Source organism: Hesperophylax consimilis, chromosome 14, assembly GCF_061612785.1.
Source record: "Hesperophylax consimilis isolate HC1 chromosome 14, BYU_Hcon_1.0, whole genome shotgun sequence".
Taxonomy (NCBI): domain Eukaryota; kingdom Metazoa; phylum Arthropoda; class Insecta; order Trichoptera; family Limnephilidae; genus Hesperophylax; species Hesperophylax consimilis.
The window spans coordinates 37,615,641-37,639,127 of record NC_142849.1 but is presented as its reverse complement, the minus strand read 5'-3'; the positions used below and the strand labels follow the sequence as shown (position 1 = coordinate 37,639,127).

The window sequence follows — 23,487 nt, the reverse complement described above, 5'->3', positions numbered from 1 at the left end:
GTGGTTTTTGCACCGGGTAGATGAGAATTCTTAAACTTATTTTATTTTTAATTTATTAAAAATAAATTTAATCACAATGTTACTCTTAGGTAAACATTTACAAAAAATTACATATTCTTTATAAAATTCCACTCACTCAACAGTAAACTAAACCAGTCACTAAGTATTTCTGTCTATAAGTTGAAACTATGCGAAGAAAATTTCCTGATGCTACATTTATTCTGATGGGTGACGACAACCTTCCAAATATTGTATGGGACATTGAGAACATCGCGTCCTCGAGTCCGGACAACATCAATCATGGCTCCAATGAAATTATAGAAATGTCGAACTTTTTAAATCTGCATCAGAAAAACCATGTGTACAGCATCAATTCTCGTCTTCTAGATCTTGTCTTTACAAATTCTTCTAATGTTAATGTGTATACCTCTGATGAAATGATTCTTCCATTCGATAAATACCACCCCCTCTAATATATAATTACCTCAATACTTATGTTAAGGTAATTGACCCCACGATTGTCAAGCGTAATTTTGAAAAAGCAGATTACCTAAAGATTACAGAATTTTCATCTTCTTATAATTGGGCTTATGATCTCACTTATAAAAGCTCAAGTTTAAATGAGGCCTTAGAATACTTTTACAATGTAATTTATCAAGCAATCGATAGCTTTGTACCCCTACAAAAATATTACACTTCTAAATTCCCTAAATGGTTCGATTCTGAACTAATTAATCTAACGTACGATAAAAAAATTTCCCACAAACGTTATAAAATAAATAGAACGCTAGATAATTATATTGCATTCTCCATTCTGTGTAAAGATTGTACTAGGAAATCGAAAGTATGCTTCAAGAAATACACCAACAATGTTGAAAATTCTATTTTAACAAATATTAATAAATTTTGGAATTACGCTAACTCCTTTCGGAAAAATAACTCTAACTTTCCCGGTACAATGTTTTACGGGAAAAAAGTTGGTCATGACAAAAACGATATTTTAAATTTATTTGCAGATTTCTTCAATAGTGTATATGTTGAAGACAATGACAACATATTATCTGATAAACCCCAATTTACCGAAAGCTCACTCAACTTGCATAACATCCATGTGGTAGTAAATGATGTTGTGACTTTTATCAAACAGCTGTATATCAGGTCGAATTCGGGGCCAGATATGATTCCCTCAATATTACTTAAAAACTGTATTCATGTTCTAGCTCTTCCTATTAATATAATTTTCAATTTATCCTTATCTACAGGTTGTTTTCCTGAAATTTCCAAAAGTAGCTTTATATCACTTATTTTTAAAAAATGAGATAAATGTCAAATTGAAAATTATAGACCCATATGTATTATGTCATCACTACCTAAACTTTTAGAGAAGATTATTTTCGACCGGTCGGTGGCCGAGTTGACATCGCGCTTGGATCCCACTCAAGCGTAGTGTTTTCAATTCCTCGGCTGGCTTAGTCCTCCATCACAACACAACCAACATTTTCAGCTTACTGTGGTGGTAGTAGGAGATTTTCAAATATTGTCAGGTTATTCGTAACTCGGGAATGTTTGTCTTTCTTTAAAAAAAAAAAATAAGTAAACTCATGCATCAAATTAAACCAATGATATCAACATTTCAACATGGTTTTATACCAGACAGATCTACGTCATCTAACTTATTGCTTAGCAAAAATTTTATTTTTAATGCCTGTCCAAGGGTCTTCAAGTTGATACAATTTATACTGACTTTAGCAAAGCCTTTGATACTGTTTCTCATCGCATTTTAATGGAAAAATTAGAACACTTGGGAATAAGCGGCAACTTTCTCGAATGGCTTAGAAGTTACTTATCATACAGAAAATTATCTGTAAAAATTACCTCCACAACTTCTAACACTTTTTTGCCTTAAGTGGGGTCCTCCAAGGTTCCCACCTAGGAACATTTTTTTCTTACTATTTATTAATGACATTTCACTAATTTTCGATAATATTCACTTTCTTCTATTCGCCGACGATCTAAAGATGTTTAAATCGATCGGTAATTCTTCTGATTGTTTAACTCTACAAATGAACTTAAATAAACTTTATGTATGGTGCATCGTAAACAAATTACATCTTAATATCAACAAATGCCAAACGATCAGTTTCCATAGATCTAAAACCCCTTTATTATTCGACTACTCAATTAACAATGCGAATATAAAAAGAGTCTTTGAATTCAATGACCTTGGAGTTATCTTTGACTCCAAATTACGCTTCTTGAATCACATTAATAGCATTACCAGTAAGGGGAACCAAAACACACAACCTAGTGTGAACCTCTCCAGAATTGCATCATGTAAGTACCTTGTTCAGATTAACCAGCATTTTCCATGATGTTTGTTGACGACAAAGCTGTGAAAATTATTACAAACCCTTGCAGGAGAATATAAATAACTTTCAATTTCCAGTCCTGTGGCAATAATATTTAACATTTAAATTTGCCATTCTTATGAAATCTTATATTTAAGATAATATAAGATGTGACGAGTGACCTAAAGTACGCTTCAACAGTGTGGAATCCTCATTTGAAGGAATATTACGAATTTTTTTTTTTTTTTTTATAAATTTAATTTAGATTAAATTTGATAATATTATTATTAAGTTCTGCAAGTGTTTTAGTTTTTTATTGTTTCAAACAGTTTGAAAATGGCCTTGTAAGCCGAAACAGCTGTCACAATAATAAAAAACTAAAACACTTGCAGAACTTAATAATAATATTATCAAATTTAATCTAAATTAAATTTATAAAAAAAATTAAATGGAGTTCTACGAATTAAACACAAAAACAATAAATAAAAAATAATAAAATTAATATTATGAAGGTATACATCTAATTTATATTACAGTGAAACCCGCATAAGAAGTTTTGTTTTTGGTTCCTAGAAATTCTGCAAAAAACACGACTTTTTCTCATAAAAGAAGTTTCAAAAGTTCAACAGTGAATCCCTCACAAACGATACGATAACTAGTAACGTAATATAAATGTCCCCTTTTTCGTACAATATTTTTGATTCGTTTTATCTATGTAATTGAATAATACTAATTTATTAACATGTGTACAATAAATAGTTTTTTGTTTGTTCATCATTGTTTGGTATCTTTTGTTCGAATAGTGTAATCATTGGCCTCAAATGTTGTCTTTTTCTAGGTAAGAGAAATGGCATTTTGAGCTACATTGGGCCGACGCCGGGAGCTTTTTCTCCCAGGAAAAAGAAGACGCGTTGGAGATTTTGGGGACGAGGCGGCAGCTGCGATATATGTCAAAGGAAACAATTATTTTATTTTTTTTAATGTGTTTATTCAGTTTTTTTATTTGTACAATATTTTATCTTACTTAAATCCTACAAAGCTGATCAATCAGTTTAATTGTAAAAAATCTCTCACTTTTCCTATTTATTAGCTTATAATAATATATTTAATCTCAACTTGATCCTCAATATTATTTGTTTTCATGTTTCACGGAGGTAGAACGATCTAATTTTCGTTTGGATTTTTTAATAAGATGTCTCATTTTTAATGTCTTCAGGTAATGCGTTAAATAATTCCGGAATTTTATGTCTCCGTATACATTTTGCGATATTTTAATAATAAACATTTGTGCTTCTCTATGCCTAGTAGGGTAGTTATGGTTTACAGGTTTTTTGTATTCTGTGTTCCAGAATTCATCTAGCGTTAGTTGGTAATCTACCAAAGATATTAGAAGAACGAGATATGCTATGTTGGCCGCCGGACCGTAGGCGGAGTACTACCTAATTAGGGTACTTTGAATACTATCGGGACGTGTACGCACAGAAATCTGTTCTATGTATTAGTGCGGATACCTTAGCGTAAGCGAAGGTGTGCAGTAGTATTGGTGAACAAAACCGGCGACACTGGGCAAAACAATTCCACACAGTATGAACTGCTCATAGCACATCTCGTTCTTCTAATATCTTTGTAATCTACCCTACTATGTATAGAGAGCACATTACACAAAGAGAACATTTTTTTATAATCGCCTTCACATAATTGTACTTTTTTTTGCCTGATATCAATTTTAGGAAACGGATTTGTAATTGTTCTATTTTATTTAGGACGGGTTGTTTCGGAGTATTTGAATAATTCATCAAATTTCAACGTTCATTTTCAAGTTCTGTGAAAGATTTTTTCAAGTTCTGTTTTTATTTCAGTTTTGTCAAGCAACTAGCCTATAATGATATAATAACAGAACTTGAATAGGACTTTCACAGAACCCGAAAATGAACGTTGAAATTTAATGAATTGTTCAAATTCTCCGAAACAACCCATCCTTGTACGTTTTATACGTTAATCCGTAACTATTTACTCCGTATCCTATAATTGATTCTGCCAATGCATTATATATACAGTATAATATTGACAAAGTTTTTTAGGTGGTGAAATTTCCCTAATATGGATCTTAATCTATTATATACATTTTCAATGTGATTTGACCAGTTAAAATTGACATCTATTGTAAGACCAAGGTATGTGTAATGTGTATTAACTTTTTCTATGTTTGGGCACTTACATGGCAGAGATTGGTTTTTTGTGTGTAAACAATCGTATGAATGACTTTTTATTTGCAGTTCTTTATCCTGACAACTTGCATATGGAGAGTGTACAAGCATATATTTTGTTTTTTTTTTGCGTTAATAATAATTCCATCGTCGTGGGACCATTTAATTATGTTATTTAGGTCTGTTTGTAAAAATTCCTCAATTTTCTGTAGATTTTTGTCAGCACATATGATGCAAGTATCATCTGCAAACATGTAACATTTACAACGTTTTATTACGTTAGGTAAACTGTTTACTTGCATTATATAACACGTAGGTCCCGATATCGACCCTGTTGCTACTCCAGTGTCTGTTAACATTTCATCACTGAAAATTCCGTCAATTTTAACTTTAATTTTTCTATAACAGATAATTTTTAAACATTTTATTTAAAGGACCTCTAATACCACATTCTTCCATTGACTTTAGTAATGTTTGATGGTCCAATGTGTCAAAGTCCTTTTTAAAGTCTATAAAAATTATACCAACGTAATATTTTTCATTTAAATGACAATTTATATGGTCAGTGAAATTAGAAAGTAATTGTGTAGTACTTTTTTCTTTTTGAAATCCGTACTGTATGGGATTTATGATTCTGTTTTTTTTTCTATAAAAAATTGTATTTGTTTAAAGATAGCTCTTTCAATAATTTTATCAATACACGAGAGAATCGCAATTAGTCGATAGTTTGTGAAATCTTTGTGATTTCCTGATTTATAAATAGGTCTGATGATGGATGTTTTAAGTTCGTCAGGCATGATGCTTTTATTTACACAAAGGTTAATTAATTTAGCAAGGACTGGAATTATATTATCAGCAATTAACTTCAGATCTTTAATTCTTATTTGGTCGTTGCCTTCTGACTTTTTAACATCCATATCATTAATTTTTTTTTACATCTTTTTCTGTTACAGGTCTAAATCTCATTGACATAATAGCAGGAGTTGTATACATGTTACGATCTAAGAATTTTGTAGTACAATTGTGTCTCGTGTCTTTTATTTCATTTACGAATGTTGTAGCAAATTTATCGCATAAAAATTTTGTGTCTCCTTGATTTCCCATATGTTGAAGGATTATTTTATCTAGATTTTGTTTAGGTTTTCCTATTAGGTTGTTTATTTCGTCCCAGAGTTTCCTCGGGTTTCCGTTTAAGCTATTTATTACATTTTTGTGGAATGCGTTTTTAGTAATATTAATATGTTTGTTTGTTTTGTTTCTATATCGAGCATATTCTAAACGAAATATCGGGTTATTTGGGCTATTCTTACATTTTCGGTAAAGATAATCTCTTTTTTTAATCGTGTTCTTACTTTCTTCAGTAACCCATGGATTGCTGTGCCTAAGATTATTTTCAAATGATATTTCTTTCTTCGAGGACGAATAAATATTATCAAATATATTTTTCAAAGTATAGTACAGTTCTGAGGGACATTCAGTTTGTAATAGTTTTCCCCAATTTACTAGTTTAAATTTAGAATATACCAATTTACTATCAAAAATTTCCCTTTTTTATTTAAATCCTTTGTAAATACCTCTTTCCTAATTGCTACTCCTGTTATATAATGGTCGGATATTTTGTTAGTCACAATACATGAAAATACAGTGTTATAACGGTTACGTATTGCAATATGGTCGATACATGCATAAACATTTTTTCCGTTTAATATTTCATCCCGGATTACATCTAATATTGCACTTTCTAAACCATTTTCACTGAGTAGATTTTGATGTTCTGTAATTAGACTATTTTTGGTATCCAATAAGTTAATAAGTTAATGTCACCACAGTACAAGTAATTTGAATCAGATGAGGTCATTTGTAATATTTGCTTTAGTTCCTTCAGATATATATTCTTGTTGCTGCTCGGCGGACGATATATTGCAAGTGTGTTTATGATATCTTGACAAACAGTGGTTATTTCTCCGCAGATTGTCTCGCAGCTTTTAAAAGAAATGTTTGTTTGTTTATAATGCTTTGTACAAACGTATTGCTATGGCAATTCGCTGTATAAACTTTTCATTTTTAAATCACGTTCTCTCTAGAGTCATTTTTCACAAGTGGATAAAAGTTTTAAATTTGTTTCAATAAATCATCATAATGGAATTCCACCAAGAATTGTCAGTATCAAAAATAGAAATATAAAATGCACACTACTATTTGTTGTTTTACAGGCTATATTTATTTTCAAGCTTTTATTACTTACGCGATTTGTATTTCTTTTATTATGATTTAAATTATATCTTGTAAAAGTCAAAAGGCGTTAGTATTATTGTTCGTCTAATCGGGGCCGGCCCCGGAGCGGACTGCTAGGGCTGGCCCTGCGTCTAATTATTTGTTTTATTACTTACTCGACATCATCTTTCAACACCTTCTTTAAAATGTATTTTGTGTTCATATTCTTGTATTTTTGTGTACTATGTTTTGTGCTTGTGTATTTTCGTGCAGGGTTTAGTTAAATTTTATTACGTTGTCGTGGTAAGGTAGAAATCCTAGGTTCGATTCCCAGTTGAGACCGTTACTTTTTATTTGTCTGTTCCATGTTCCGTTTATATTTATTCGTGTTATTATCCATTGTGTTTTAGAAAAAAAAAATTAACATGTGCATAGCTGTGAGTTTATCATTTTCTGAATTCCGATATTTTTATTTTGTAAACTATTATTTTTGGGCTAATGAATGAACCAGAATGAACAATATTGGCTGTTGTTATATGTATAGTCTAAGGTCGCACCTTTTTTAAAATGGTATTGAGATTTCTTTGTCCTGTCTAAACCCGTATCCCGACCTGTTTAAACCGTACGATCGTTTTATCTGTGTTTAAATGTTTTAATTAGTGGTTTATGTATGGGCATTAGACAATAGACATGGACCGTCCATAATGTAAAAATGAGGCCCCTAGAAACAAAGACGGAAGTGTCCATTTTGTCAAATTGTTGGCAATCTAAAAAAAACGTTTAATCAGTCCGTTATTCATCAATATGCAAGGAAATTTTAATAATATGATAGTAAACCTGTTTAAGAATACTACTTTAAATCATCTATGTATCTAAATGCCCCAGTTTCTTTAAAAAATGATTTTTTTTGATGGACACTTCCGTTTTTGTTTCAATCATTTTGACCATCTTGGACACTTGCTGTTTTGTTTCACAAACAGTTGGAAACTGCCGGTTTTGATGTAAATGACAATTTCAAAGATGTTGCAGTCAATGTAAGAAAACAATATTTTTAGGAAGATTTTTTTTATTGAAAAAGTTGCAGTTGAGTTCCTCTTGAAGATATTATTGAAAGTTGATAGGTCACTTCTATCTTAGAAATTTTCATAAATTCTGGATAACAGAAAATAGATTTAAAAAAAGGTAAAATAGATTTAGGGCGGCTTGCACCAACTATCGCAAATTTAATCTTAAATTTTATTTAACTAAACGAATTTAAGACCTTAAATACATTTAACTTAAATGCGTTTAGTTGTATCCTGCACCACGCAGTTGGGTGGCGATTTTAGTTAAACGTCATTAACGCGTCGGTAAAACAGTTACCGCGTGGTTACCGCCATTAACGCGTAAATAAAACAGCTACGATGTTTCATTTTACTTGAAGTGTCAAAATATTTTGTGATTGCTGTGTGGTTTAATAGTGTGTTCATTTATTTTATGAAGAAAAAGTTAAAACAAATAGACATAATGATGAAATAAGACAAAAAGAGATTCTGTTGTTGGAATTAAAAATAAAACAATTATCCGAGTAATTTTGTTTTTTATTTCTTTTACATATTAAATTGTTTTAAAGTATTATAAGAATGCTGTAGGTATGATTAGAAGTTTACAACCTTGCAAAGTACTCCTCAGATGTTTTAATTGCTGTTGAATTTTAACTGAGGTTCAATTTCTTGCACTAATAATGATGTCGTTTCTTTACCGAGACGAAATCTTCTTTGAAACTTCTTGGCACTGAGTGTTTCAAATAAATTTGTTATTGTGTTTACTAACAAACGGTCTACTTATATAATGTAAGTATAATTTATTTATAATTTTATAATTTCTCCATCATCGTGAGAAAACAAATCCCAAATGTTCATTGTGAATACAAATTAAAATGAGATAGATTTTAACCACAATCAGAAATCGAAGGGATAAACTAAAAAAATGACATTACTGCTTTGTGAGTAGAGCTAAACACGTTTAACTCGGTTAAACAGCCCATTTTGGGTATTTAACTTTGACAGTTCTTTAAACGCATTTAACGAATTAAATTTTGTGGTGCAAGACGCCAAGTCGACTTAAATCAAATAATGTGTTTAAAATGATATTTAAACAAAATTAAACTTATGGTGCAAGCCGCCCTTAATAAAAGGTAAAAATAGATTTAAAGAAAAGTTAACTAAATTATAAAATAATACAAAAATTAACTAAATCATTAATAAGTCTGCCACGATTTCTGTCGATTCCTCATTACATTCTATGTGAACATAATCATCTTCTTCTTCTTGAGGTACAAGCGAAGTAGTTGGACATAATTTCGAGTAGAAATTCAATTCGGGAATATTTCTCCAGTCACCGCCAAAGTGGATATTTAGCAGTTGCAGTAGCCTTGCAAAAAAAATTGTGAACAAATTCAGATAAATCTAAAAATGTCATATTTTGACATTTGCCTACAACATGATGGCAGTTTACCCTTTTTTCTTGGCGATGTTTGCCTTCCATTTATGCGGTTGTTTGACACGTTTTCTCACTGATTCCGGTGGCAATATATCGGGGAAAGTTTCCATTCTTGGAACATTTGACGTCCACTAACAATAAATGGTTATTTCCACAAAAAATAACAACTTTTCACTACACGATTCACTATCGCTTCCGCACGAGTTTGTATGAATTCAAGTACGGCCGCCATTATGAATAAAGGATCCTGATTGGCTATTTGAAAAACTGCCGCTTTTGTTTCGGAAGGAGGTGGACACTGCCGTATTTGTTACAACAACAAAACTTTAAAGCCAAAATACTATGGTTTAGTGACAATTATATTAAAAACAGATATATTCTCGAGATAGAATGAACCTTTCTCTATAAAACTGCATATTCAACTCATTTTTGACGTTTGGTGGACACTTCCGTCTTTGTTTCTAGGGGCCTCAAATACAGTCGAAGACATGAATCAAAAATCTTTTTCGTCGATGGTTGATCATAGACAACATTTACAGCTGTTCTATTTGACGTATTTGACATTTAAATTTTTTGGCAGCTCGGTGTTATTGTTGGCATACCAATCATCTTCGGTTGTTGTTAATTATACAGCTGGATTATAACTGTGCAATACTTCGGTGTAGTTATTTACTTGAAGACTGTTTTTGACAAATCTTAACAATTAAGTAGGTATGCTTGGAAATGATATCGTATTTGTTTATACGGCTCGACTTAATGCCATGCAAATATTTAGTTGATAATCAAATGTCTTTAAATAGGAGATGGCGGAAGAAAGGTGTTTACAATGTGGTCAGATTACAAATGATACATTCAACAGAGTAATCAGGGATAGTTGTGGACATTTCAAATGCAGATCGTGCCTGTTAAAAGAAGATATCCAGTGTTTGGCCTGCGACGAAAATACCAGGGATATCGCCGTTAATCTTGAAAAATCCGCTATCATTTCTAAAATAGAAAATGAAAGAATAATTGGGCAAGTAAATATATCTGAAAGCAATGTGGTTATTGATGGCGGTAAAGGCGGCCAGAATTGCTCTGTGATTGTAAGTCATTCAATTGCAATCACAAAAGGAAATGTTGTTAAAAAGAGTTCTAGAAGGAAGAAAGCTCTCCCTTTACATATTTTATTGGAGTCAGGTAAACTCTTTTGCTCTAATTTTCTATAAAAATGTCTTCCTTCTCTGATAATCCAGAATTATTTATTTGAACTTCATTCTGTAATTTAAAGCTTTTATTTTTAACCTATAATTACTTTTAAAGAAAAATATCTTTTACAGCTGAAGAAGAACCCAAGTCATATTTATGCACCGTCTGTAAGAAGAGGTTCCACGCCCGGAGTCAAGTAAAATATCACTCTTTCTGCAACGCCACTAAACCATTTGCTTGCAATCTTTGTGAAAAGGTTAATATTACTCTATTTACCATTATTCAATTACTTTAAAAGAATTTGAAGACCGGTAAGTTTTTAGATTTTCACGCCAAAAGCATTTTTGTTGTTTGTTTTTGGGGTGTTATGCCGTGTTGCGCTAACTCCTTCTTTAGCCGACGTTTCGGACAGCGTTGCAGTGTCCATCATCGGGCAGATCCTGAGCGCAACACGGCATAACACCCCAAAAACAAACAACAAAAATTTGAAAACCATTCAACACATAGAACTCTGCTGGTCAAAATCTTGTTGCAATCCAAATCTATCTGTGGTTTGTATTATATATTAGAATAAAAGTTAAATTATTCCAATTCATAGATGTACTTATATACATAATGCAGTAAATTTCCAAAGTAGGTCCGGTCATGTGGAGTCCATTGGTCTCACAGCTAGACAATTAACAGTGCATTATCAAATTCCAAGCAAATAACCAAATAATACATCGGCTTGCATGCTAAGATGTTGCGAAAACACAGGAAAGTTAACTTTAGCAGGGCAGCATACTCGTGGCATTGTGTCGGTGCCGGAAAGAGCCGGATCAAACCGAATCCCCCGGCACCACGTAGCACCTGCCCACAACTAGTGGAAAACACAGGAAAGTTAACTTTAGCAGGGCAGCATACTCGTGGCATTGTGTCGGTGCCGGAAAGAGCCGGATCAAACCGAATCCCCCGGCACCACGTAGCACCTGCCCACAACTAGTGGAAAACACAGGAAAGTTAACTTTAGCAGGGCAGCATACTCGTGGCATTGTGTCGGTGCCGGAAAGAGCCGGATCAAACCGAATCCCCCGGCACCACGTAGCACCTGCCCACAACTAGTGGAAAACACAGGAAAGTTAACTTTAGCAGGGCAGCATACTCGTGGCATTGTGTCGGTGCCGGAAAGAGCCGGATCAAACCGAATCCCCCGGCACCACGTAGCACCTGCCCACAACTAGTGGAAAACACAGGAAAGTTAACTTTAGCAGGGCAGCATACTCGTGGCATTGTGTCGGTGCCGGAAAGAGCCGGATCAAACCGAATCCCCCGGCACCACGTAGCACCTGCCCACAACTAGTGGAAAACACAGGAAAGTTAACTTTAGCAGGGCAGCATACTCGTGGCATTGTGTCGGTGCCGGAAAGAGCCGGATCAAACCGAATCCCCCGGCACCACGTAGCACCTGCCCACAACTAGTGGAAAACACAGGAAAGTTAACTTTAGCAGGGCAGCATACTCGTGGCATTGTGTCGGTGCCGGAAAGAGCCGGATCAAACCGAATCCCCCGGCACCACGTAGCACCTGCCCACAACTAGTGGAAAACACAGGAAAGTTAACTTTAGCAGGGCAGCATACTCGTGGCATTGTGTCGGTGCCGGAAAGAGCCGGATCAAACCGAATCCCCCGGCACCACGTAGCACCTGCCCACAACTAGTGGAAAACACAGGAAAGTTAACTTTAGCAGGGCAGCATACTCGTGGCATTGTGTCGGTGCCGGAAAGAGCCGGATCAAACCGAATCCCCCGGCACCACGTAGCACCTGCCCACAACTAGTGGAAAACACAGGAAAGTTAACTTTAGCAGGGCAGCATACTCGTGGCATTGTGTCGGTGCCGGAAAGAGCCGGATCAAACCGAATCCCCCGGCACCACGTAGCACCTGCCCACAACTAGTGGAAAACACAGGAAAGTTAACTTTAGCAGGGCAGCATACTCGTGGCATTGTGTCGGTGCCGGAAAGAGCCGGATCAAACCGAATCCCCCGGCACCACGTAGCACCTGCCCACAACTAGTGGAAAACACAGGAAAGTTAACTTTAGCAGGGCAGCATACTCGTGGCATTGTGTCGGTGCCGGAAAGAGCCGGATCAAACCGAATCCCCCGGCACCACGTAGCACCTGCCCACAACTAGTGGAAAACGCTTTGAATTCACGTTTGTATGAAATTGGCAACTCTATTATTATATAAGTAGCGTGGACAAATTTGACTAATTAGAGAGATCTGATAAGTGTAATGGTTTGTACATACTTCGATACTAGACACTCGATACTTGCGCTAAGAATGTAGACACTAGTGTATGAACCATCCACACACCAACACTATTTGTGTGTCATCGTCCGCAGTGTCCGAGTTGCAGTGTTGCTACGTTGGTGTCTACACTACGCTTGCCTACATTCACTGTAGTAAAGCCGCATCGAGTCACAGCAGTTATTGCAGTTGTTGCGATTCTTATTAAATGACAATGTTGTAAGATTGGGATCAAGGACTGGATAAAAAGAAAAGAAAAACATGGGTTTTTTCAGAATTATAATATAATATAAATAAATAACTTAACAAGCTTCCCGTTACATTGAGTTTCGCAGATGGTATGAATTTTTTATTTTTGATTGGATTCATTATTTTCCAAGCTCTAGAAGCCCTTCCACGTATTTAATTAAGTAAAGTGTCATCTTTGTTCCACGGACACAACGTGATCTAACAATTCTAGCGAACACTTGATACACCGCATGAAACACTCCAACTGCGCTCTGACACTGACAGCGGTGTACAAACACACTCAGACACCCGGTTTATACACTCAGTGTCGAGTGTCTAGTGTCGTTGTGTACGCACACCTTACCAATATCCTCGTAAATAAAGTTGTATCCTCTCAAAGCTTAAACTTTCTAAAAAGAAGTGTGTTTATCTGAATTGACCTGCAAGGTAAATCTGTCAAAAATTTAAACAAAACAAATATTAATTTCAAATAAAGAATTACTTATTAATAAAATAATGTCGTTATCTTCTTTATCACCTATCTGATATGATTTATACTCATCAGTTCCAATTTTGAAAACTGAAGGTTCATTGAACTTGAATGATTTTACGCACTAAGTAGGAATACAATTTCAAATCACGCATGCACCGAGTTATAGTATAGTAACAGTACACGTAAATCAATTTACAGATATCCTTGCTTGTAAAATGGATGGATAAAAATATAATGTCATTTAATAGTCAATTTTTTTGTTGTTAGGAAGTTGAAGAATGAAACAGAATACATAAAAATTTACATTGTCGAATTGAATCGCACCCAATATTGTAGGGAATTTTCGGGGTACACAAAAGATGTGCACAAATACATTCAAATGTGTCCTCTTTAAAATGATTTTTGCTTGTAATTTAAATTCTGTTAAATGTTTTTTGCAGAAATTTGTAAAAAGATCTCAACTGAAATATCATCTGGACGTTCATTTTGGAAATAAAACGTTCATTTGCGATAATTGCGATGCAACGTTCTATAACAGATCTAAACTGATGATACATATGATAAAACACAATGGTAAGTTTTTTTTATAATAACTAGTCCTTTTTAACTAACTAGTCCTTTTTAACTAACTAGACGGCCTCTGAATACCTCAAATTTAACATCCACCGTATTCAGATAACTCTTATTTCATTATAACTTTCCCCATGGGCGAATTCAGATACAGATTTGAAGGACTCGCCTGAGAATACAACAAGTTGGCTGAGTCCCCGAGAGTGATAGACCGAACATTGCATTCTTTCCAGATCTCCTCTTTTCCAACACTTATACATAGTTTAACAATGCGTACGTTTCAGAAATTTAATTTCTACAGCATTCAGTTCACAACTGCCCTTAGAGTCAGTGGAACCTTGCGGCATCTCCTAATCAGGGAACGGTCCTTTTCCATTTCCCATAACATCCCCTAATCACTTTATCAGGGAAAGTTGTAAATATATTTATAAATTTCATTTTCAGGCTCTAAAACATTCCAATGTACTGAATGCGAATCAACATTTAGTAGCGCTTATATGCTTAAAAAACACAGTCTGATCCATTCCAACCTCAAGCCTTTTGTGTGCAAAACCTGCAACACTGCTTTCCGGGATTCTTCTAATTTGAGAAAACACCAAATCCACATCCACAAAGGTAAATATTACTTGGCATTTGTCACTTGTCACTGATAATGGTGGACTAACCACACAACCCCCCTCTTGAAATTAGCCCAAAGTCTGCCAGATACATCTTTTTGCACTGTGTATGAGAATTTATTTTTCAATTTTAGTTATACCAGCTGAAAACCACCCTTGTCTGGAATGCGGGAAGACTTTCAAGAGGAAAGTGTTCTTGACAAAGCACATCAAAACTCATACGAAGATTAGGCCATTCAGTTGTGACATTTGCTCGAGAGCATTTCGTAATAAGAAGGATCGAGATAGACACGGAAATATACACACAGGTAAACTGACATCTTTCTCTGATGTTTTAATTTAAACACTAATCAGAACAGATATTGTCTAGCGAGACGGGTAGCGCACATGATTTGTAAATAATCATGGATGATAATAAACAACCGGGTTACCGGCAATATAAAAAGCTATGGAAGGCGTTGTCCAAGTATGGAGTGAATACAAATCTGACTCATGCAATTACATCTCTGTATGAGGGAAGCGTTGCATGTGTTAGGGTAAACGGTGATTTTACGGGGTGGTTTGATATCACAAAAGGTGTTAAACAAGGCTGCGTAATGTCACCGTGGTTATTCAATCTATACATGGATAATTGTATGCAAGAATTGAAAGAGGTGGGATTGGGCGCAAAGTTGAGTAATTTGAAAGTATGTTGCCTGTTGTATGCTGATGATGCGGTGCTGATTGCTAATAGTATAGATGATCTACAGTCTCTCGTTTCTAGGATGAACGAAGTATGGATGAAAAATGAGTTAATGATGAATGTAAGTAAGTCTAAAGTAATGGTGTTTGAAAGAGAGAGTACGAAAACAATGTGCAATATAGTTGTGAATGAGGAATACTTGGAGCAGGTGGATGAGTTTGTGTATTTTGGAAGTATGTTTACGAGAGATGGGAAGGCTGACAGAGATATTGAAAGTAGGGTAAATGCAGGTAATTCCGTTAATGAAGGACTGAACGCAGTTGGCGCTAACAAAAAATTGTCCAAAGAAGCGAAGTTAGCAGTCCACAACGGATTGCTGGTACCTACCCTGATGTATGGAAGTGAGGCGTGGAACTGGCAAAAAAAGGATGAAAGTAGATTGAATGCTGTTGAAATGAGATGCCTGAGGCGTATGTGTGGTAAAACCATGTTTAATCGTGTGAGGAATGTGGAGATCCGCAAAGAGTGCAAGGCTGATGTAAGCGTAATGAGTAAGATTAAGAAAGGGACGCTTAGATGGTTTGGGCATGTAGAGCGAATGAGCGAAGATAGGAGTGTAAGGAGGATATATGATGCAAATGCGAATGGTAGCAGAAGTCGGGGACGCCCGAGGAAGACATGGCACGATCAAGTGAATCAGATACTCGAGTCGGGCCATGTCAAGAGTCAGAATAATAGAAGAGTATGTATGAATGTGAATGAGGCAAGAAGTGTGTGCCAAGACCGAGTTGTTTGGCGGTCCGTCCTCTCTGCCTACCCCTGCGGGGTTTCCGCACAAGAGTTCGTACTGCCTGGAGCCAGTGAGACTATGGCATCCCCAATTTGGGTGCATTGTGTGGCTGAAGAGAGTGAGAAGAAAAAGTGATCTTCACCAGAGTAATACTGATAGCATCTACTATTTGGGTGCATTGTGTGGCTGAAGAGAGTGAGAAGGGAAAGTGATCTTCACCAGAGTAATACTGATAGCATCTACTATTTGGGCGCATTATGTGGCTGAAGAGAGTGAGAAGGGAAAGTGATCTTCACCAGAGTAATACTGATAGCATCTACTATTTGGGTGCATTGTGTGGCTGAAGAGAGTGAGAAGGGAAAGTGATCTTCACCAGAGTAATACTGATAGCATCTACTATTTGGGCGCATTGTGTGGCTGAAGAGAGTGAGAAGGGAAAGTGATATTCACCAGAGTAATACTGATAGCATCTACTATTTGGGCGCATTGTGTGGCTGAAGAGAGTGAGAAGGGAAAGTGATCTTCACCAGAGTAATACTGATAGCATCTACTATTTGGGTGCATTGTGTGGCTGAAGAGAGTGAGAAGGGAAAGTGATCTTCACCAGAGTAATACTGATAGCATCTACTATTTGGGCGCATTGTGTGGCTGAAGAGAGTGAGAAGGGAAAGTGATCTTCACCAGAGTAATACTGATAGCATCTACTATTTGGGTGCATTGTGTGGCTGAAGAGAGTGAGAAGGGAAAGTGATCTTCACCAGAGTAATACTGATAGCATCTACTATTTGGGTGCATTGTGTGGCTGAAGAGAGTGAGAAGGGAAAGTGATCTTCACCAGAGTAATACTGATAGCATCTACTATTTGGGTGCATTGTGTGTCTGAAGAGAGTGAGAAGGGAAAGTGATCTTCACCAGAGTAATACTGATAGCATCTACTATTTGGGTGCATTGTGTGTCTGAAGAGAGTGAGAAGGGAAAGTGATCTTCACCAGAGTAATACTGATAGCATCTACTATTTGGGTGCATTGTGTGGCTGAAGAGAGTGAGAAGGGAAAGTGATCTTCACCAGAGTAATACTGATAGCATCTACTATTTGGGTGCATTGTGTGGCTGAAGAGAGTGAGAAGGGAAAGTGATCTTCACCAGAGTAATACTGATAGCATCTACTATTTGGGTGCATTGTGTGGCTGAAGAGAGTGAGAAGGGAAAGTGATCTTCACCAGAGTAATACTGATAGCATCTACTATTTGGGTGCATTGTGTGTCTGAAGAGAGTGAGAAGGGAAAGTGATCTTCACCAGAGTAATACTGATAGCATCTACTATTTGGGTGCATTGTGTGTCTGAAGAGAGTGAGAAGGGAAAGTGATCTTCACCAGAGTAATACTGATAGCATCTACTATTTGGGTGCATTGTGTGTCTGAAGAGAGTGAGAAGGGAAAGTGATCTTCACCAGAGTAATACTGATAGCATCTACTATTTGGGTGCATTGTGTGTCTGAAGAGAGTGAGAAGGGAAAGTGATCTTCACCAGAGTAATACTGATAGCATCTACTATTTGGGTGCATTGTGTGGCTGAAGAGAGTGAGAAGGGAAAGTGATCTTCACCAGAGTAATACTGATAGCATCTACTATTTGGGTGCATTGTGTGTCTGAAGAGAGTGAGAAGGGAAAGTGATCTTCACCAGAGTAATACTGATAGCATCTACTATTTGGGTGCATTGTGTGGCTGAAGAGAGTGAGAAGGGAAAGTGATCTTCACCAGAGTAATACTGATAGCATCTACTATTTGGGTGCATTGTGTGGCTGAAGAGAGTGAGAAGGGAAAGTGATCTTCACCAGAGTAATACTGATAGCATCTACTATTTGGGCGCATTGTGTGGCTGAAGAGAGTGAGAAGGGAAAGTGATCTTAACCAGAGTAATACTGATAGCATCTACTATTTGGGTGCATTGTGTGGCTGAAGAGAGTGAGAAGGGAAAGTGATCTTCACCAGAGTAATACTGATAGCATCTACTATTTGGGTGCATTGTGTGGCTGAAGAGAGTGAGAAGGGAAAGTGATCTTCACCAGAGTAATACTGATAGCATCTACTATTTGGGTGCATTGTGTGGCTGAAGAGAGTGAGAAGGGAAAGTGATCTTCACCAGAGTAATACTGATAGCATCTACTATTTGGGTGCATTGTGTGTCTGAAGAGAGTGAGAAGGGAAAGTGATCTTCACCAGAGTAATACTGATAGCATCTACTATTTGGGTGCATTGTGTGTCTGAAGAGAGTGAGAAGGGAAAGTGATCTTCACCAGAGTAATACTGATAGCATCTACTATTTTGAAGATACTTAGCATAGCTTTTCATGGCTTTTTAGTTATTCTTTTCTCAATTTAGTTTTTTTTTTAATTTTTCAGACACAAGGCAATTCCAATGCCAAGTATGCGACAACACATTTTTCAAAAGGAAGGATAACTTGGAACGCCATTTTCGAAACACTCATTCAGACGTTGACCCCTTGGAATTGGAATTGCAAAATTCAGTCATCAAAAGAGTTTCTGCTGTAGATTTATCCATACAAAAAACGGCATTAGAAAGCAGAAACATAACCTCAAAAAGCAATCCTACTCAATGTAATAATAGTGACACTGCCGCCTCAACTAAGGGGTTTTTGGAAACCCAGACTTTGGATGACCAACCTCTTGCTGATGATTATTACCAAAATAAATCTGAATTTAGAAATTATAAAAATTATATTCCAAAAGAATTAAACTCATTCTCCACAAATGAGGAAGAATCTTCCCGGATAATTACAAATAATATTAATTCAGATCCAATTTGTCTTCCCTGCGCTGATAGCGGTGTTAATGCCAACAACTTGATTGATTATCCTTCTAGGTCAGAAATAATCGAAGCAAATAACAAGCGGCAATCTGTCATTTTCAACCCTCCAGCTTACGAAGAGAGTTGCTTACAGTCAACCATTAGCAATGAAATATACCCAGAAAATAACTTAATTAGTAACGAGTATTCTGAATCCACTGCTTTTAACTTAACCATTTCTGCGAATAATGAAACAACAGAGTGTATTCCACAAGATATGTCTAATAACGAAGAAGTATTAGAAGAAAACGATAATGCTGAAAGCTCAGCTAGCGATAAAACTGCTACAACCCAATCTTCTTCAAAACCTCAAAAGAGGACAATCAATGTCTGCGAAGTTTACAAACAAATGTTCCCCAACGGCAGCCAAACCAATTTCACTAATCGAAGAATGTCAAATCCGACGAAAAGAGTTGAGCCTGCTACCAAAGTTTCACCGTACAAATATGTTGATAAGTTGGCCGACGCTCAATATGACAGCAATTCTAGGAAACTAACGTACATTCACAAAAAAGTTCACTATGATTTGAACAACTTTTTGAATAAAAAAACTACAAGCAGTTTGGCATTTGAAGACAGATATGGTGAAATCGTTAAGGAACACAATGAACAGAGAAATTTAAACCAAAACTCGCAAGGAACTTACTTTTCGCCCGAGTCCTTGGAACTTTATAAGAAAATTCTGATTCCCAGTTATAAAGGTTCCAGTGAAACTACCCTCACATCCGCATCAACAAACAGTGAAACTAAAAGTGCTCACTCAGTAGATGTGCAAAATGATTCTCTCAAAACTGTTTCAGGAAGTAGTGTACCCCCTTTAGCTCCGATATCAGACCATTTTCCCCCAGCCAAAACCAGTTTCAATGATAATTCCTCAGGAGAATTGCCGCTTCCCCTGTTGGTCCCTCTCGGAAAGAAAAATAATGCGTCTGCTCCTGGAAAAACTATTCCTGAAGCACAAACACCTTCACACTCAAATGATATTCATTGGAGAAGAAGATTGGCTCACAGCTCGAATAATGTTTTGGGTAATACTTGAATTTGATAGGTAATAAGACGTGGACTATTTCAGAGTATAAAAAATAATTTTATGCATTTTAGGTGTGGGTGTTAGGTTAGAATTTTATAACTTTTATGATTGTTGATTACTATTTTTTATGAGGAAATGGATCAAAACATTCCCTCTGCCGCATGGCCGTTATCTCCTTTCTTCTGGCCTTCTCTCGACAAAATGTTCATTTTTATGTAAACATTAGTGTGCATTGCCATCTTACGGTATTCTTGTTTTATTAAGGCCAGCTTTACGAAGATTGGAATAATATTCCGGGGGTGAGAGGAATTAGGTAGTTACCTATTTTTAGTACATGGGGAAGTGCAAAGCATCATTGCCTACCGGGTGAACTACGAAAGAAATACTATCGATTGTTCCCTCCAGTACCGGAACAGACGGAAATAATTGTGTTTTCTACTTGCTGAATATAATCGTAGAATCGCCACAAAATCAACATTCAAATACTCTTCCAAATTTACTATATTTAAATATTTTGACCGCATTAGTTGCCATTACTGATTGCTTTATTTAACTGTCACATGCAATTATTCTTTATAAATGGTATATTTATAATGCAGATATTTTATTAATAAGTTACAATAGTGAGTTGAAAACAAGGGGAAGTCATTCTTTCTCACACTATAATACATATGAGAGAAAGAGACGAATTATAATAAATACATTTAGTTTGAATTTGGTCGATGTTGGAATGGTATTATCAAAGCTTTTGTTGATCACCTTCCTTTTATTTACGTTATTTGATTGAGCGTAGCGAAGACCTGTTTTAACTCAACTGTTTTGCATTTCGTCTATCTGTAAATTTGTTTTTACGTTCCATTTCCGGTCAATTTATTCTATGTCAAAGACCGTGAATGTGTATTATGTTGTACTCCCTAATTGCTAGGGTGTTTGTGTAGTATTGCAGCCGGTATATCGCGTAAAACGGTTTGCTAAAATATTATCGATTTATTTACTAGTCGCTGCCTTAGTGCTTGTATGTTCAATAGACCATTTAGCAAATTTTACAGGAGACTTTTTTTTGTTTTTACAGGCAAATTCTGAAACATTCTCGATTTTGGTCATTTCGTTTAATACATATGTGTAACAGGAAATAATCATTTTTCGAAGATTGAAGCTATAATATGCCCATATTATGACTTTAACGGTGGACGTTGAACATGGCATGAAAATGATGAATGATTATTTTGGATATTGAACATATCGTCTGGAGATTGAACAATTCGGCTCCCATAAGTTTGAGGTATTTTTTGTTAAATTTTATATAAAGGGTGATTTTCAGATTTCAAACACTTTACTTTTATCTTAGTTAGTAGTTGACTTAAAGTATTACTTTAAAATATACAAACAGAGTCCTTGAGTTGATTTTTCACAAAAACTGCTACATATAAATCATCCAAATATTTTGTAAGTTTGAAAACGATGCACAAGTACAAAGGTACCTACCGCTAATATACTACTATCGATTGTCGGTGCATGCGTGATGTGAAATATTCTTACATCGTACGTATTACGGCCTCTGGTCTAGGGGTACTCTTGACTAGAAATCTGGAGGTCGCGGATTCAAATCTCGGCGTGCGCAAGTAAATTTTATTTGATTCATTTATGTTATTTCACAAATTATTCATTTAAAATAACATATAGTCTATTTGCGGCATGTTCCAGAGAGGAAGACCACCATTAGAATTGAAATGGCTTTAGCCGTGTTTGGTGATCAGATCTGAATCTCCTTCCTCCTCCTTCCTCTCTCTCTCCTCTCCATCTCCTTCCCCTCCACACTACCTTCAGCCTCACAATATACTAATATACCCCAATTGGGGATTCCATAGTCTCACTGGCTCCAGATGGTTGGGAGCAGTTGAGACTGTTAGCGGTATTCCATAAAAAAAAATCCCAAGTGATGCGTAAAATTATTAAAGTTCAATTTTCAGTTAAAAAATTGTTTTTTTATTTATTGTTTCGTTACCTACATTTGAAAAATGTAATTTTTAAAGTTTACTTACTTTAGAAAGATTTTTTTCTTTTGGAAGGTCTTATTTGCCGTGAGCTTATTATTTATGTTGATTAACGTGAGTAAAATATTATTTTTTTAAATACTTTCAGCAAAATAATAATATCCCGCGATTTGGGTTATGGGTGTGCGCTATTTAACATTACATTTATTATTATTTGTCGTGTGCCTAGTTGGTTTTATTGTAGTTCCTACATAAGAATATGTTTACTGTTTTTTATGTGACTAAAAAACAAAAAATCGGAAACTTTTAATTGAATGAATTCAAAATTAAAAGATTTGGACTTCGTTTTCATCAGCGATCTCAGCAGTGTTAACGGACTAAATATGTGTCGTAGATGTCTTTCAATCAGACTATGAGGACAGTCGACTTCTTGCACATTTCCATGTCCTGGCTCTTTTGTTGTATTTCTTGAATAAAAATAAGTTTTAATGCACTAATATAATTAATTAATAATTGAATAAATAAATAATAAATGAAGCATCCTGTATATTTGCCTAGTAAATTCAAGAAGTACATGTAAAATATGGTGAAAAAGCCTATGAATGACATAATTTTAAGACTTACCTTTCTATTTGAGCTACTGGTCTAAGGTTTATAATTCTGGAGTTGGTGAAGTAATTTTTCAGTTCAATAACAGGATAATATTCCCAATTAAACGTATTTTTAGTGGAACAATTTCGTTGTTAGAAAACAACTAAAAATCAACATGGCCGCACATTTTAACTAGCCGGCTCCTGATTGGTTGAAAGTGAAGATTGAACATTCAAGACCTCAACGTTCGGCGGGATGTTGAACAAATATCTATGAGCTTTTTAAAAAATATTATATTCATAACGTTGAGTGTTTGAATGTTCAATATCCGGGAGTTTGAACAAATAAGAACTAAAACATTTTTCCGTGAGTGTATATTGGCACTCGAAAAATGCTGAAAATGTCACTTAAAAACCAAAAAATATTTTTTTTTTGAGCTTCATTAATGCGCAATAGGCTAATGAACATATTGGCATTCATAACTCAGTTTTGCAAAAAAAGGTCTATTGAACATACAAGAACTAGGACAGCGTAGTTACACCTGCGAGATATATTGTTGTATCCATCAATCAAGTAGTTGATTGTTGTGTGAGTTGTGTTTGAATTTAATTGGCCGTTATAATTAGTTTCCTGGAATCATGGAACTTTTAAATTTGAGGGATGCTTTCAATAAAATATGTATTAAATTAGTTAGCTAAGCTACCTTCATTTACCTCTTTTTGGGAAGTTTATCATTCTTATGTCATAAATTTCACTGCAAGTCCAATTTATCATTTACCTGTGTACTTAATAATTTCTAAAGGAGGTATTTATTTAAAATTACTCCAACAATGGTGCCAACCTCATAATCTATATTGTGTAACCTTCCCGACACTACAAAAGTGCAACAATAAAAAT

General features: G+C 35.4%; 1 protein-coding gene across 2 annotated transcripts; it reads left to right on the top strand.

Annotated features, from left to right (window-relative positions):
- The first annotated feature begins 9,816 nt into the window (after positions 1–9,816).
- Positions 9,817–20,911, top strand: LOC149418266 (uncharacterized). 2 transcript variants are annotated; one of them, XM_089639387.1, is made up of 7 exons: positions 9,817–9,957; positions 10,051–10,429; positions 10,570–10,694; positions 13,888–14,020; positions 14,462–14,632; positions 14,769–14,942; positions 18,510–20,911. In XM_089639387.1, the coding sequence occupies exons 2-7, from the start codon at positions 10,054–10,056 to the stop codon at positions 20,012–20,014; spliced, it is 2,484 nt and encodes an 827-aa protein (XP_089495513.1). In that variant the 5' UTR covers positions 9,817–9,957; positions 10,051–10,053; the 3' UTR covers positions 20,015–20,911. The 2 variants fall into 2 exon arrangements, with proteins under 2 accessions (XP_089495513.1, XP_089495512.1); XM_089639386.1 differs by having other exon boundaries at positions 9,826–9,961.
- The last annotated feature ends 2,576 nt before the right edge of the window (positions 20,912–23,487 follow it).

What these genes read in the sequence shown, in the direction of transcription:
- LOC149418266 (XM_089639387.1), top strand. Translation starts at nt 10,054, where the DNA reads ATGGCGGAAGAAAGGTGTTTACAATGTGGTCAGATTACAAATGATACA. An exon ending in ACATATTTTATTGGAGTCAG is followed by an intron (nt 10,430 to 10,569) that starts GTAAACTCTTTT and finishes TATCTTTTACAG; the next exon opens with CTGAAGAAGAACCCAAGTCA. An exon ending in ACACGGAAATATACACACAG is followed by an intron (nt 14,943 to 18,509) that starts GTAAACTGACAT and finishes TTAATTTTTCAG; the next exon opens with ACACAAGGCAATTCCAATGC.